The sequence below is a fragment of the Corvus cornix genome, chromosome 4A, assembly GCF_000738735.6.
Source record: "Corvus cornix cornix isolate S_Up_H32 chromosome 4A, ASM73873v5, whole genome shotgun sequence".
Classification (NCBI taxonomy): domain Eukaryota; kingdom Metazoa; phylum Chordata; class Aves; order Passeriformes; family Corvidae; genus Corvus; species Corvus cornix.
In genome coordinates, this window is record NC_047058.1 from 17,091,492 (window position 1) to 17,108,513 (window position 17,022).

At 53.3% G+C, this 17,022-nt stretch overlaps 1 protein-coding gene across 3 annotated transcripts in view; it reads right to left on the reverse strand.

Annotated features, from left to right (window-relative positions):
• Positions 1-16,787, reverse strand: part of LOC104691628 (gamma-aminobutyric acid receptor subunit alpha-3) — a 72,228-nt gene extending 55,441 nt beyond the window's left edge. Inside the window, exons 1-3 of one of the 3 annotated variants that reach the window (XM_039571921.1) lie at positions 16,648-16,787; positions 7,195-7,323; positions 3,004-3,125 (exon numbers count right to left, since the gene is read on the reverse strand). In XM_039571921.1, coding sequence (XP_039427855.1) covers positions 3,004-3,125; positions 7,195-7,283 — 211 coding nt within the window. In that variant the 5' untranslated portion in view covers positions 7,284-7,323; positions 16,648-16,787. The other 2 variants (XM_039571919.1, XM_039571918.1) reach the window with 2 other exon arrangements.
• Positions 16,788-17,022: the final 235 nt, after the last annotated feature.

A 17,022-nucleotide genomic window follows, 5' to 3' on the forward strand; every position in this document is an offset into this window, starting at 1 on the left:
GACAGCACAGACCCCTGGCTGCACAGGATGTGTCCGGTCTGGGAGCCCAGGGCCACCCTCACCTGGAGCCTGGCTCTGCAGCACCAGGCACTCCTGAGCAGCCTCAGCATGGGCTTGCTTCAGCTCATGTCTGCAGCATCCTGGTAGGAAGAGGAGCTCTGGCATGGGAGCTATTAGAGTGGGTGGCAGCAGATGGTGAAAACAGAGGGGATAAGAAAATAAATACAAAGAGGCTATCTTGAGGGGAGAAGTCACCACATTAACACTCTGCTGCTTACACAGTGTCTTCTCCCAAAGTCTAAACAAACACTGCTCGGTTCCTGGCGCACAGGAAGCTGAGGGAGGGGGACAGCACTGAGCACACACAGCACTGCAGAGCCCTCAGAGGTGCTGCAGCCCCAAACCCTGCTCAGCCCTCCATACCCCAAGTGTTTGCAGGGGGATCCCATCCAGAACAGGGAAATCAACCAAGCAAAGAGCCTGCATGTCCTGCTTCCCACAGGTTACGCACAGTTTAGGGAACTCCATCCTTCCACCAGCCTGGGTGTGGGCACAAGATCATCACATCTGCCCTTTCCATGGACTGCAGGGTACTAATGGATGCTCTTGCCTGACATCTTCAGAAAAGCAAGTGGAATTCATTCCCGAGGGAAATGGGGAGACTGCAGGGACTGCCCAGTGCTGTCTCACAGGAAAACCAATGTTCCTTGTCCATCACACGTTCCCACAGCAGCACAGTTGCTCACCTGGAGCAAAGCAATCACTTTCCCAGCCCTCACACAGCCTTGGACAGCAGGAGCCCATCTCTTGCTGACTGCCACCCCAGGCTCTTCCATCAACCCCAAACTCTGGAGTCTGCAGGACCATTTCAGTTTCTCTGGCCACCAGCAGCAGTGGGAAAGGTCTTTGCTTCTAATGCTCCTCCTGAGAGACCTCCAAGGCTTGGGAAAAACAGCTAAAAGTGGGGAGAGCCTGGCTCACCAGGCTGCTCCATGCACTCAGGAACACACTGAGGACAGCTCACTCAAATCAAGAGCCCCCAAAACCTGCAGCCCTCATCAACACCTCCCATCTGGGTCTGTCAGAGTGCCTCAGCAGGGAAACACCGAGGTGAAAGCAGTCTTTAAACACGCAGTGGCTGGCTCAGGCAAAGGCAATTTATTATGTTAAACACGTTATTAAAGGATCTAAAGCAACAGAGCAAAGATGTTCCAAGAAAGGTTTGAACTCCCCCAGCAAGGGGCTCCTGGGAGTCCTCTTGTTAATACTTTGCACGGGCTTGTCTGCAGCTGAGCCTGCAGTGAACACAAATGCCCCCTCAGTCCCCTCGCAGAACCCGTTTCAGTTCAATCAATACAGCCTTCGGGGAGACTTGAGGAAGCAAAGCTATTAGTGGGACCACAGTTAATTCCAGGGGAAAGAAACAAGCAACAAAAGCAATAAAACTGATTGATTGCTTATGCAGCCACGGTAACCCTTTCCTGTCTGCGTCCCGCAGCACAGCAGAGAGGAGGATGCTCACGGGAAAAGCCCTTCTTCCCCAGGTTTGGCGTGGTCTCAAAGGGCAGCTGCAGGGCATTGGGCTGTGGCACAGAGGTGGACAGGGGGCTGGGAAGAGGCAAAGGCTGCTCTGGGGAAGGAAAGTGCCATTCCAGGAGATCCCATCAGCAAGCAAGAGCTCAGGAAAGCAGCAGGACCTTCAGAAAATGGGACAGCATGTGGTGACTCCAGCTTTGGGTGAAGTCATGGTCCAGCAGCACACCTTTGCTGGGCAGGAGAGCTCAGAGCAGTGCAGGGACATCCCCCTGGCAGCCCCAGGGACACACAGCTGTCAGCACCTGAGAGGGGCCCCCTCTGCCACAGCAACAACACACCAGGAAACCAGCCAGGCCCGCGTCTCCCTACCCTCACAGCTGCCTTCCCCACACATCTCCCCATTCCTTCTGCCCCCTCACATCATGCTGACTGGAGCTGTAGGCATTAGGTGGGAAGGTGACTGCCACGGCTTTGCTTTCTGAAGCACCTCAGACAAGTGCAGGAGCTTGCAGAGAGCCTCTGCAGCAGCAGCAATGGTGGCAGCAGGGCCTGGGTGAGTGCCCGGTGCCCAGAGCAGCACAGGGGGAGAGCTTGCCAGGTGACAGCTGCATAGGAAATAACTGAGAATATGTGGAGATAGAGGCTCTGTAGCAAAGCAAACTGACTAAAAGGCAATGCCAACATGAGCTGAAGGTTCTGCAAGCTGGTGGTACAGAACCACAGGATCGTTCAGGTTGGAAAAGGTCATCAAGTCCAACTGTCCACCCAGCACCACCAGCATGTTCAGCACATGTTCAGTGTCCCCAAGTGCCACACCAACACTTCCAGGGATGGTAACTCTACCATTTCCCCAGAGAGCCTATTCCAGTGCTTTACAACCCTTTCTGTGAAGTTTTTTTTCTTAACATCTAATCTAAACCTGCCCTGGTGCAACTTGAGGCCATTTCCTCTTGTCCTGTCATTTGTTACCTTGGAGAACAGACTGACCCACACCTGGCTACAACCTTCTTTCAGGGAGCTGTAGAAGGTGAGAATGTCTCCCCCTTTTCTCCAGGCTGAGCTCCCCCAGCTGCTCCTCATCAGATTTGTGCTCCAGACCCTTCCCCAGCTCTGCTGCCTTTCTCTGGACATGCTCCAGCCCCTCGATGTCTTTCTTTTCTGAAATGTATCAGCATTTCTGGAAGGGTAAAGCCTCTAAAACAGCAGGAATAAGTTCATCCACAGCTGCTCCATCTACAGGCCTGTCCTTTCACTCTCACAGGCCACCACAGCACCCAGGGACTTGCACCTCTCAGCCCACGAGATATCAAACAGCGAAACAGCACAGGCTCAAAATGGGGAACCAGCCACAGGCTGAGCCTGGCACTGAGCCTGCCTCCCCTCCTGACAGCACCAGAGTTTTTAAAAAGTCATCTGTGCTGCCTCTCCTTGCTAAAGCCACACAGCTGTGGGAAGCACCCGACTGACCTCCGAGCCCAGGCCGCAGGCGGTTGTCGTATCCATCCAAGAGCCTGTCCAGGATGCGCGTGAAAATGGTGATGTTGTCTTTGCTGTCATCCACCACGTCCGAGACGTGCTTCTGAGAGAGCCTGGCACACACAGAGCGGGGAAAAAACAGGGAAAAAAGGTTAGGAGGGAAATCTACGCTGTGCATGCTCTGAGCAGCTACAGGGAATGAAGGGATGCTGGTTCCTGCTCCAGCCTGGACTGCAGGATGGGACTCAGCTTCTGATAGAGTGATGTGTTTGCAGGACTCAGCACAGGGCATTTCTGATCAACTCCCCACAGACCTCACCACTGAGGCTCCCTGCTGCCCCATTCCCACCTTTCCTTGCTCAGAGCCAGCAGCACCACAGGGAGTGGTTTAGGAGCCCTAATTTAACAGGGAGCCTGCCCCAGTGTCCCTTGCCTGCCCCTAAGAAGGGAAATTTTCTGAGCAGAGGCTGTGGGAAGCTCAGTCATTCAAGCGCCACCATCTCCTTACAGGCAGCATGGAAAAAGTGACACCAGTGATTTGCCAGATCGAGCCATTTCAAAGATCTCTGCCCCAGGGAAGAGGGGAGACAGAAAAGTAAGAATTCAGGCTTAAAGCCTGATCATTAAAACACTCAGTGAACCATCTCTGCAGTTTGCTGAACTTTCCCTGTTCATAAAAACAAATGAGTTTCCACATTCCCATCTCTGCTCAGCACAAGAAGCCTGGAAGCCCCCAAACAAGATGATCTTCTCAGAACACATTCTGCCCCAGGTGGAATAAAACAAGGAGTAAATTCCTCTAAAAAAAGCACATCTCACTGAACAAAACCTTCAATGCAGTTTTGCAAACACAAGGGGCTCAAGTAATACATTTGCATTTTGTGTCTTCCTTTCAATCAACAGAAAAGGAGATTGCGAGTCCTTCTGGAACCACCTGCCTCTAAAAGAGATTTCAGATGGCACAGAGTGCTGTGGCTTCAAGCACAGCTTTCCCCAGCAGAAATAGCTGTTAGGACCAAAACAAATGGAAAGGCAGAAGATTAAGTAACAGGAAACAAAAAAGAAAAATCTATAGAGATGAAGAGTTTTCAAGGAAGATGGAAGAGGAAATAAGAGAGAGACAAATGAGGCCCAAAAAAATGATTAAGAGGCACAGAGAGGCAGAAGGATGGCTGAGGGAGCCCAGCCAGGCAGGGGAAAAAAGGCTGCTGGAGCAGAGGGATGCTCAGCAGTGGCTCCAGCGGCCTCTCAGGAGCAGGGAAGCCCTGACTGGCAAACTGGAACTAAATGGAGAGGGGAATAACTGGGGAGCACTGGCCAGAGGAAGACCACGAATGCCACAAACCAGAGGTGGTGGAGGTGAAATTCATGGCTACAATTACCAAGGACAGCACCTATGATCATCTGAAGTGTCATCCTGGGGGAAGAGAAGCCCCTAAATTGTCACTTCCTAACACTTCTGCCCCTTTCCTTCCCACCTCAGCCTTATTTCCTTTGCTGTGTGCAGCCGCTGGTTTGAGCATGCACCAGGGGAAAAAAGAAACCCAACAAAAAACTACAGGAAAAGGGATATTATTTAAGGAGTTCAAAGCTTAATCCTGCTGCATCCCATCTGGTCAGAATGGTTACCCCTGACACTACTGGTGCACCTGTAAATACACTGTGCAGGGTCAGTAAGGTGACAAGTACCAGAGCTGGCCTGGAGTTCTCTATCAAAATGTTCGCCCAACAGAAAACCCAGATTCTGTGAGATAAAAATAGAGCAAAGAGTATTTCCTAGCAAAAGAGGAAAAATTGAGAGCAGGGTACGGGTACTTCTAGAGTCAGTTTGAATCAATACTATTTAGAATGCTGCAGTTAATTGAAATACTCCGTTTTGGGCAATTCTGACATTAATTTTCATTGGCTTCATTGACCAAACGCTCTGGGAAATTGCATTTCAAGTGCCTGAGGTCCACTTCTCTGAGGGGTCACATCCCACCTCTCACAGGACCACTTGGCCTCTGCTTTTTAGCAAAGCAACACCTGGAGGAGTGGTCAAGCCAGGAAGTTGAGCCTCCAGGAGCACAGGAGGGTAACACAGTGCTGGAATCCCAGTTTCCATAGAGTACGGAGGTGAGGCATGGTTGGGATAACGCCTAACCCAGCCCTAACACAACCAGCCGGATCCAAACCACCGCTGACATTACAAACTGCATCACAGCCCCCAAGATTTCCATCTGAATGCAAAATGCTGCTTTTGGCTTTTCATCGGGGCTGGAACTCCCTGCAGGTAAGCAGAGTTTTGAGAAATTTAACAAATGCCTGCAGTAATTAGTGGGGTTTCAATTGTACCAGCTTTCAATAGATGTCATGGCTAAAAGCAATCTGTCCCAGTGTCTGCTGATGAGTATATAACCATCTATAACTTATGAATAGCTAGCATGCTCGTGAAAGCTCATTCATTAATGTTTTATAAGCTATCTTTAAAAATTACCCATCATATAAAGAGTGAGAGGACGGATTTTTGTGAAGGAACTCCTGGCGGAGGCTCAGCGGTGATGGGAAAAATGAGTTTACAAATTTCAAAGCTGTTTTACTTAGCCTGGCATTTGAGGGTTTGACTTCAATGTGAGCAGTGTGGGATTCACTCGGGAGGTGCTGGGGGAAGAGCAGCGTAGGCAGGACAAGGGAAGGTGCAGGCAGGGGAGAGCCAGCAGCACCTCTGCCTGGCACCTGCTTTGGGCTAATAATTCCTTCCCCAGCAAAGCTCTGGGCTGCCTCACCTCACCTCAACATAAAGCTAAAGCTGCCCTTTAGCAAGGCACAAAGGAACTGCAAAGAGATGTGGGGGATCAGGGTTTTAAAATAATTAAAATCCTTTACGCAGGAAGGACAGAGGTTTACAGCAAATTTAATTAGGATAGGCTTGAGGAAAAGTCATTACCTTGCCACCTGTGCATAGGCTCTCTGGGGAGCTGTGCCACAGTGGCACAGGGGTCCCTTTGCACACAATTTAGGAAGCAAATCCTCCTGGGGACCAATATTCTGAGCAATCCCTGCGTGGCAGGTGGCGAGGGAGCAGTGGCTCCAGTGAATACGTGATGGGGAGGAAAAGGCAGCAGTGAGGAGGGCAGAGCTGCAGGCACAGGGGATGGGGACAACCCCCACAGCCATCGTGGGGAGGGGACCTGGCCCCAGCAGCTGGAGGTGAGAGAGCAGAGCCCAGGGCTGGCTGTGCCTCTGCAGGAGGGCAGGGTCAGCGTTTACAGGGCAAGGCAGGCTCAGGATGCAGCTGCAAAGCCAGACCCAAGCAGACAAAGCAAAACAGGCAGGACAGGGCGGCAGGGGCAGCGCCGATGTCTTTTCATGCATGAGGGTCCTTGATCCCTACTGGACTTGTAACAGCAGACAGCATTTCAGTGTCCATACCTGGCACTCTAAAGGCTTTTCTAAATGTTTTATAGAAGTCATGTATTATTTGCATTTCTGTCCCTCTGAGCAGAGCTCCTCTCTCCCCACAGCTGGCGGCATCTCCGTCTTCCTTCCTCAAAGGGCTCCCCGAAATCACTCAGCACAGGCTCTGGTGGGATGCAGTCACAGAGTAACAGGCTCTCATCTCCTCCAGACAGCTTCCAGAGGCTGGGAAGGTGAGGCTGGCAGCAGCACTCTCCTTGCCAGGACAGCCAGAGCCTGCACACCCAGGCACAGGAGAGCAGCGTGCCCAGCCAGGGCTGGCAGATAACCACGGTGCTGCAGCAGCTCAGGTGTGCTGCCCGTGGGTCATTACACCATTAGCAGCCAAACAGATGAAGCAGATTGATTTTCTGTTCTTTAAAATAGTATTAAAATATTAAATGGGGCAGGGGGAATCTCTCTTCCAAGTTAAAACTCAGGCAAGCAGAGTCCTTGCTCAGAATGAATCGTGAAGAGGCCAAAGCTGAAAATAGGTTTTGTTGCAAAAAATGCTGACAACTGTCCTCAGTGAGAGCACCTCAAATAATGCCAGTGTCAGCCACGTTAGGGACTGAACAGTCCCTGGGTGAAAGGCTGGGGGACAGGGACAAGGGGAGGGTCAAACACAGCAGAAACCCTTGTTGGTGCTTTGCCCTGGGCTACTTCATGCAGGTACTGACCCCAGGATATTTAAGTTCAGCAAGAGGACTGCAGCCTTGGCCAACAGCTCAGCACTCACCACCTTACCCAGCATCAGCAGGAAGAGCCAGAAGCAGAACTAGGACTCCTAGGCTGAGGAGGCAGAAGGGCCCCATTCCTGGGAGCTTCGGCGCCATGGTGTCAGCGTTCAGCCACTGCAAAACGAGCCTCCAAAACCTGCCAGGGAGGGAAATGAGAGAAAAGAGATTTTATTTACTAGGGAAAAGCAAACAGTTCAGTTTTTAATGTTGGGCAGCAGTCAGTATTTCTGGGGTCCCATATTTGAAATCTCATGGAACCCCCAGGAAACAAAGGCAGCAGCGTGCCCTGGAGCACTGCTGGCCCTGGGGAGCTGCATTGTGGGGTGAGAGCCGAGCAGGTAAATACACATAAAACCCTCACAGCAGATCCTGCAGCTCCCCAGGTGCTTCAGCAGCAAGTGCAAAGCTCCATTTCCAAAGTAACCACACTGGCTATTCTTCACCCATCCCTTCCCTCCACCTCACCCTGCAGTCCCAGTCACCACCTGCCCCTCGCAGCAGTCCGCAGCTCACCCGGTGCCTCTGCTACCTCGGTGACATCCACACAGCAGAACCACTTGTGAAGTCTCAAGACCCATTTTTTTTCCCAACATCTTTTTCTAGACAGTTAAACCCTCATCTAATTCCGGTAATGACACTGCCAGAAATTATTATTAAGTTTGACCACCGAGGCCCAAGGTGGTGGGAATGCTCGACGATACTACACTTAGCGTGCTCAGAGTTTTCATTAATGCTCAGTTTTACTTTTATTGTGATGTTATTGCACATTTAACTGCCTTCTCCTTTTATGTATCTCATTATGTTGATGCACCTTGGAGCAGCACTGCCAAGCAACAGCCTGGATAAATACAGCTTGTCGTGACATCTCCCCCTCACAACGCTCCTTGTCTGGCACACGGGGGATTCAGCACCGTGGCAGCCAGGCACAGCCAGCCCCTGTGAGCCCCCAGAGCCAGCAGTGAAGGCTCCAGTCAATCACAGCACGCAGAAACCAGGGCAAGATGCTGGTGCCAGCCAAATGGGACCTCTGCATTCCTCCACTCAACCCTGCAGAGCCTCAGGCAGCTCCTTCCAGCACTGAAGGAGGTGCTGGGAAAGCCGAACTCCAGCAGCTGGACAGCAAATCTCAGCCAGGTGAGGCTGCCCCAGGGTGAAGGGAGCAGGGGAGCTACCTTAGTGCTGCCAAGGAGCAGGGGTTTCTGCACAGGGACATGGGAGAGGTGAAGCCCCAGCAGAAATCCCGTGCAGAGGGAGCAGGAGGCTCAGCCAAGCGGGATGGAAACACCTGGAGATCACACAGGAGTACCTGGCTACCCCTGCCCCTGGGAGAGAAGAGGCACGAGGCCAGGCTGGCTGATGTTTTGTCACATTTCTGCATTTAGCTGCTCCCCCCCCCCCCGCCCAGCATTTTGGCCCTACAGTCTTCCTGGAGGCTGGGCGTGATGCTTGTTTTTTAGCTCTAGGAGCACAAGAGCTGCCAGGCAGGCAGAAGGTAAGAGCCAGACACCACCAGTCCTTACCACCCACCTCAGCTTTTGTTCTGGCAAGATAGTCACTAACAGCAGGCACAGGGGAAAAAACAAACCCAGCATTTGGCCCTGGTTACCTTTATCTTCCTCCCCATCACTCACTTAAAATCCTTTCGAAAATTAATGCAAGGATTAATTGAGGCACAGTGTGCTCAGGCTTGATTTAATCAGGATTCTACCTGAGTTCCAGCCGGGGAAGCTCATCCTCACAGCAAAGGAGGCTGCAGGAGCCTCTGGCATGGACACACCCACAGCTCTGGTGGGAAAAGCCCTGATTTGGGATGGCTCCTCTGGCTCTCGCCACCTTCCAGCTGACAAAGGGACACACAGCCTTGGAAATTCACGTATTTGCTGATGAAGCCCAAATTAACTGGCTGAGCATCTGTTCTGTGGGAAATTCCAACATTTCAGGGAGACTCGATCCAAATCACGACAAGGACAGATAAAATGTTGATGTTCCTTACAAGGCAAATTCAGAACTTCTTCAATGAGCAGCTTCTCAGTGGATTTCCTTTCAACTTTTCCCTTTCATTTCACTTCAACTTGCATATTATACAACAATATTTAATTGATTTTTTTTTCCCTAAGGCAATTTCAAACACTAGCCAAAAGCAAAAAATAAAGATATATAAAAAAATACAAGAACCACTGCTCTCTTCACTCTTCCCCTCCCCAAAAACACCGCTGAGAATTTTCACTGGAATCAACATTTTCCCATTCAGCTGCTGATTTCAAAAAATGCTTTGTTTGGGCAGAATTTGCACAGCCAGCAGACTCTGACCAGGGATCTCCACACAAACGAGGACACTTTGGATTTGCAGCAGGTGCCTCCTGGCTCTGCAGGAACTCCTCTAGAACATCTGGGACCATCTTGATCAGATTTGGTGAGATCGTGGGTGGGGAACATTTTGCACCAACAGCGGAAAAGTGAAGCTGAAGAAAAGAGTACCAGAAAATGGAGGAACAAGGTAATTCAGAGGGTCAGGAGCAGTGATAAAATCCAGAACACCTTCCATGTGGGTGCCAAGAAGCTCTAAACAACATCATTTCCACTAAACATTGTTCATGGAGTTTTCCTTCAATATTCTACAGAGGTGAAGGTTAATTTTCTACTTTGGATAGTTCTGATGAGGAAGATGCTAGCCAAGGGTAACAGGGCTGCTTGAACTAAGTCAAATTTATGCTTAAGTCTCATTTGAAGCATCAGAACCAGTTCTACACACCCACACTGGGAGGAAAATCTGTTTTCACTACTTGCCCAAGTGAATATTTTGCCAGCCACATCTCAGTTTGTTCACACTGAGAACGTCCCCAAAATGGGGGTTTGCTATGGCTGCACTTACGGGCTCGGGAAGGACAACACAGCCTGGAAAACAGCCTGGCACTGTTTCCTATCCCTTTCCTTCGGTTCTTGCACTGTGTTTTCCCTGGGAAGTTGGATAGAAGAGGCTGCAGGGCGTTTTCCTCGTTCTTTGGCTACTTTACACTTGGAGATGGATTGAGAAGCAGACCCAGTCCTGCTCATCACCTTGCTGCCAAGCAGGAAACGTGGTGGAAAACACACGGAGGCTTTTGCAGAGGAGGAGGTTTCACCATTCAGACAGTTCAGGGCATCTTCCAAAGCTCCCCACAGCCAGATCCCAGTGTGGTTCCCATGGCACAGCAGCTCTCAGCATCACTTATTCCCTCTCCTGGGGCTCTTGCAAGCCCAGCCACAGGCAAACACAAGAACCCAGCTGGTGCAAAGGGCTTTAGAAGCCCAACAGCTACTGGCCACGCAGCCTCCCTACTAAAATCAGCTTGTAAAATCACTCTCGAGGTTCCAACAGCCCAGTAACTGATCTCCTCAGATTTCAGCACACAAGAGTAGCTCTTGGAGAGGATGCTGATGGCAGAGCAGATGAAGGGGTCCCTCGGTGCACAGCAGCAGCTGGAGCAAAGGGAAGGGATGGGAACACCCACGAGTGTGCCTCCGGAAAAGCAGCACTGGAGCTCCTCCAGCCCGTGCTGGGGCTGTCCTCGTGCAAGGCTATTCAGCTGTCACTTCCCACTCAGGAAAGCTCTGAATCAGCCAACGCCTTGATCTGAATACCTGCAGGGATCCCTGATCCTCTGGAAAGCAGGGGGAGGATGCAGGCAACGTGCATTTAACTGCGTGTAACCAAGTGAGGGTTTAGGAATGTTAATTGGCTGTTAACAGCCTCAAAGAAGAAAAAAAAAAAAACCCTCAAATCTCTTACTAGGACTTGCTGAAGGGAAAACTGCACAGTGTCCATGAGGAAAGAAGTGCAGAATGTCCAAATTTCTAAGCTCGGAAAAGAGTGGTACAACTCTTTAGACTGACCCCCTCTTTGATGTAAGTTCAAGAACATCTCCTCAGAGCTTCTGGTTCTCATCTGTGTGTGTGCAAGATGGAGTCTAGAGGGATGGGGTGTGTTCAGAGCAGCCCTGCACTTCTTCCTCCCTCCATCTGTCCACTGCTCGTTCCTTAATGGCACGGTTAGCAAATGCGTTCAGCACTGATTGTGCAGTCGCTGGTAACCCCCACAGCCGAATCCAACGCAGGTTTTCTGAGGAGCCCTGCTAACGCTCTGCAGCTGGAACCCAGCGATGCTTGGAGTTTACAACACACGGAATTTGGCAGGTGTCTCCATAACCACGCACCTAAGGGCTTCACGAGCATTCCCACTCCTCCCCAAGACACGCTCTCTGTCCGACATCGACACTCCAGGGAAATACAGCCTTCCTGCTGGATGGGCTGTGAACAAGGAATTGGAAAACCTTCCCTCCTTCCTTCCCCTCATGACAGCGATGAGCTCCAGCCCCTGCTCCCACTGAAGCGGGTCTGGGAACTAAAAAAAAAGTGCTGGAACCTTCCAAATCAGCTAGGTACCCTAGTAACTGTGCCAACACTGGGTATCTCCTGACTTGGCACATGGAGCCTGATCTTCCCAGAAACCCTTATTCTAGAAACCATTAAATATTCTGAAGTGCTTTCCCAGGAAAGAGTGATTAGCACAGGCTTACTGCTGACAAGGGAGAGACACAGAACTCTGGAGGTGGAGAATGAAAGGTAAAGCTTGCAAAAAAACCCTGAGAGAACGGCCAGAGAGGGGGGTACTGCAAGCACCAGAAAAGAAATGAAGGCAGAAGAGGCCCATAAACCCCCCCGGGCATGTTTGTGAGAGTCACATGGGTATCTCACCCAAATTACTGCCTCCTGGGAACACACACAGCCAGTGGAACCATCTGATTCACTCAGCAATAGTCTCACCACCCAGGCAGCATTCAGAAACCAGCCCAAAGGACAGATTTGCCCCAGCACTGCACCCAGAGCTGCTGTCCACCTGTGGTGTCATTGGATCAGCATCCCCACATGCCATGCAGGGACACCAGTGGCATCAGCTGGAGGGGAGCTGAGCATTGGCAGCCCCCACTGAGCCCCCAGGACCAGCAGTAGTTCCTCATCTTTTGTCAAGTCAGATATCTCGGGGAGGGCTGTGCAGCGAGGAGCTGATGCTGGGAGCCAGCTGGAAATCAGACTGGGAAGAAGAGGCAGCCTCAGCCCAAAATCCCAGATCAAAGCACTTCTGTGCAGGAAGAAGAGGGTGATCCAGAGCCTGGTGGTGTCAAGCACCATCTGCCCACCTGCACAGCAGCTCAGCCAAGCACAGCACTGTACGTGACCTCACAACACCTGCATATTTACCCCCAAATTCAGGAGCACTTACACAGCACAAGAAGCTCATTAAAGCCCTTCCTCATTGCACTGGAGCCTCTCCAAAACAGGTCCCAGGCAGCAGGAGAGGTCCTTCAACACCCCTCAAGGACTGCATAATCATCCAGCCTGCACGGGCTGTGCTCTGTCCAGCTGACCCTGACCCTCTGTGAGCACACCAGGCTTCTGGTGACCACTGCTGTGCCTCTTCAGTGCTTCTTTGAGCAAAGCTCCAAGCTCTCTCCGCAGCCAGCAAGTGCTCAGCGCAGCAGCAATAAACACAGGCGAGGCACACGCTGCCCTGTGTCCCCGCTGGCGAGGGTTTTCTTCAGTTCTCAATCACTCCAGCTGAAAAGGAGGGTCCCTCACAATAAAAACATCTTTTCATTTGAGGGCAGGGGCAGCAATGAGCAGCCACAGCTCATCTGGAAGCCCGGAAACGGCAGAGTAAGGCACCGTGGTGTTTCACAAGACCCCTGTCTCAACATCCCTTTGCTTCCCAGGTTGTTTGCATCCCTTTGTTCTGAAATGAGCTCGCTGGGACGCCCGTGTGCACGGCGCAGGCACAGACACCCAGTTCAGCACACACCGAGGCAGCCCAGCCCTGCCAGCCCCGAGCTCTACCGGCACCAGCCAGCACAGGGCCAGGCTGGCTTTGGGAGCCTGGATCCAGCCCAGTGCTCTGTTTCCATCACCTGAGGTCGCCCGAATTTCTCCAGCTCGCCTCTAGTTCTGGTGCTGCACAGATGCTGCTGAAGGCCAGAAGCTACAACAGCGTTCTGCAGAAATCAGAGACCAAGAAACCGGCAGCAGCACCTCCGTCCTCCTGGATCAAACTTGCTGTTTACCACCTACGTGGAGAAACAGCCCTGGCTCGCAGCGAGGGGCGCGTGGCAGAGGAGCCACACAGTCCTCGACTCCCGAGCGTGGAAATGTTTGTGCTCACCTACCCAAGAGGCACACACCGGCTCGTCCCTGCAAACACACACACACCGTGCAAGCCATAAACAACCTCCCCGTGAATCTGCCACACGCAGAAGGTACGAGGCACACGTGATGGTTACCAAATGTGTTGTCTGCGGCTCTGCAAGGGATGCCAGCAGAAGAAGACACTTGTAAGCAGAGGCACCAGGCAAAGAAATTAAAGGTTTAGATCAACATGTAAATCTTGGGAGCAAGCCTTGAAGTGGATTTCTTCTCTAAGTTGTTCTGCTGGTAATGAAGAAATAAGGTCCGTGCCCAACTCCCAACCCAGCTTTAATTTTCCAAAATGAGAAGCCGCTTGACAGTTTTTCCTCATCAAAACAAAATTAATCCAAGTATTGCATCTCTCTACTCAAAAACACATCCAGAGGGACTGTAGAGTGATTCACACCCACAACTGCTATGGGAAACCGTTTGCACTCATAGTGTAACAAGCCAACACTGATTCACCCACATAATTACAGGCAGACACTGATTCACAGCTACTGCAACTGCAGACAGACTGACTCACAATCAAAGCAACTGCAGACAGGCTCACAATCACAACTGGAAATACAACCGTGCTGCCAATACCCACGGTCTGCAATTCCATGTACACACCAACCTCTGGAAAACTGGCCAGCAGTGCAAACACTGCACACCAAGCCCTGAGTTTCTTTTGCTGATGCTTTTGACCTTCACCCCAGAGCCATCTTTCCTTCGCTGATGGAACAATCCCCACACCTCAGCAGCTGTCCCTGCCCTGGCAGCCCCCGCAGGAGCCCAGCACGACTTTCAGAGCCTGGCCCCAGGAGCAGATTGAGACACACGATGCACACAGGCACAGGGAGTGTGTATGGTGCAAGACATCCCTGTACATCCACTGTAATGCCACACACGGCTGCACCGACTCTGTGCTTCTAGAATATGAGTAAATGCAAGCCAAGTATAATACATTTAGCCCATGGGCAAAGGAGATGGCAAAAGACTCACCACTGGGCAAAAGCCTGAAAAGCTGGATTATTTACTACACTCTCTGGCTGGGCATGTAATTATGTCAGTGTTCAGCCTGGGTATTGTGCTACTTTTTGTAAACAGTTGGCAGGAATACTCTGACCGAGATGAGGGGCTGGGCTCTGTCTCCAGTGTTGAGAGAAGCAGGCTGAAGAGGACACGGTCTACTTAGACAAAAAGAAACTGAGGTGAAAGGACACATTAAGCAGGAAAAGCTGAAGGAGAAGCTGAGAGTGAAGTGGGACAGGTGGCAGTCTACAGACAAAGGGAGAGGAAAGCAGAAAGAACAGAAGGAGAAAAGCTCCATGATGCAGACTTGTGACAAGAAGCTCCAAAGCGAGGAAAAGCAGCAGTCACCCCGTGCCGAGGGTGTCTCGCAGCAGTGCAGACAATGCATCTGTGCCTCCCCACGCGCTCTGAACCGGGAGGAGATTCCAGGGGAAAGGACACAGCAGCCTCCGGGCCAGCGTGTGCCGAGGGCCCAGGTGCAGCCGCAATCCCTCCAGCTGCTCGGAGCTCTCTCAGAAAGGAGCAGCAGGGTCAGGCTTGAGCATTCCTGCCGCTGTGCACTGCGGGGCACCCGGGCACCACGGGCACAGGCTGAAGGGCAGGCTGGCAAAGCTCCACCGAAAGAGCATCGCCTCAAAACACCCCAAAATCCCACATCCTCCAGGGCAAGGAAAAAGTTAAGAGGCAGACTACAGAAAGACGACTTGCCTGAACCACAAGTAGCATCTTCTAGTTGTGGGCTGGTCCTGCCTCAGCACCTGCTGTTTTTCTTCTTTGCACTCCCCAGAAGGGCACTAAGGGGATGGAGAGGTGAGGGAGCAAACCTGCTCTGCTCTTGCCATCAGAACAACTCGGGTGAGCAGCCACTGGGAGCTGCTCTTGCCAGCCCACGGCAGCGGGAATCTCACCAGAGGGTCCCGGCTCTCTGTTTCTGTCTGGGGACGCTGCTGCATTTGCAGCCAGTCAGCAGCAGATTCGAGGGAGACACTACAGATGCAATTGGCCAGGGAAATGAACTATTTGTTCAATTGTACTTCTCTTGTCCGGGCGAGAACCATTCTGGCAGAAGGCAGAGCGAGGAACAATGGATAAGTGTTGCAGTGGGGACTGTCTGCCACTTAATTGCATTAGGCTATTCCTTTTTAATGATCCGTATCTCAGTCCTAGTAACTCTGGGAGGAGGAGAAAAGACCTGGACCTCTTTCCCCCCTCCCCCCTTCCCTCGTACCAGCCTCAGAAACTGCAGCCCCCAAAACTCCTTTCCCTCCCCAGCCCAACACAGCATCTGTGCCCACTAGGCCTGGCCGCAGGATTCAGGGGGAAATTTGACTTTGCTTTACTACACCCTTCTCCCCGCTCAGCCCTTCCCCTGCATTCCCGGTCCGGCTCCAGCCAGGGGGGGCTCAGGATTGCTCTCCTCCAGGCATTTCTCCCCGCGGCCGCTCTCCCCGTCCCCCAGCCAGCAGTGCCAGGCGGGCGGGCTGGATGCCCGGCGGGGAGCACCGGGGCACGGCTCGCTCCGGACCGACACGCGCGGGAGTTGCTGCGGGAGCGGGGATGCTCCGAACCCGCGGCCGCCCGGCCGAGCCCCCCCTTCCCCCGCCGCTCCGCCTATCGTCCGCCGACCCCCCACACAATACCCGGCGGCCGGCGCAGCCCCCGGCAGCCCCATCCCCGGCCCGGCTCCGCGCTGTCCCCCGCGTCCGCCCCCGCCGGGGCGGGTCTGCGCCGGGGATGCCCCGGGGGAGCGGGGACGCGCCCGCCGCCCACCCGCCCGCACTCACCGGCGCGCCGGCTGCCCCGGCGGGGGGCTCGGGGGGCGGCCGGAGCCCGCTGGGCTCCGCAGCGCTGCGCAGGGCTCCGCGCCCCAGCCCGCCGTGCCGCCCGGCCGGGGCTGCCAGTGCCGCCTGCGCGCTGCTCCGGCCGCGGCGAGCGAGGCAGACAGCGAGGGAGGGAGGGGAGCAGCATCCCCCCGCCTTCCTCCTCCTCCTCCTCCTCCTCCTCCTCCTCCTCCCCGCGCGCCGGAGGAGGGTTTACCCACCCGCTTTGTGCCGAGCTGCCCGCCCCGCAGCGTAGGCAGCGGGGACGGGTCGCTGTCGCTGCCCCGGTTTGGGGCCACCTCCCCAAGCGATGGATGCCCCGGGGTCCTCCGCCCAGCCCCGGCCTCAGAGCACCGCCATGGTTTCGGCGCAGGAGGATGAGCAGAGCAGGGCTGGCTGCTCCCTACCTGTTGAAGGGGGGAGCTCCTCGAGGCGCTGATGCTCCGGCGAGGAGGTGGGCAGCACCCCGAGCTGCCTCCACGCTGCGAGGCCTGGCCGAATCCCGGGTCTTCCGCCGGGGCAGGGAAGTTTGGCCCGCAACTTGGGGTTGCCGAGGCGTATATCGCAATAAAACGATAGGCAGAGGGGAACTAACGCGGGGAAGGGGAGAGGAGGAAGTGAGGTTAAAATGCAGCAAGGAGTGGGCAGAGAAAGCAAGGGCAGAAGCGGTGTGGAAATGCAGGGAGCCCAGACGAAGGGCTGGCCGGAGCTGGCTGGGCTTGGGGAGGTTTTGCAGAGCCTCCCGGCAGCGAAGCTGGGAAGGCGAAAGCTGACAGTAAGGC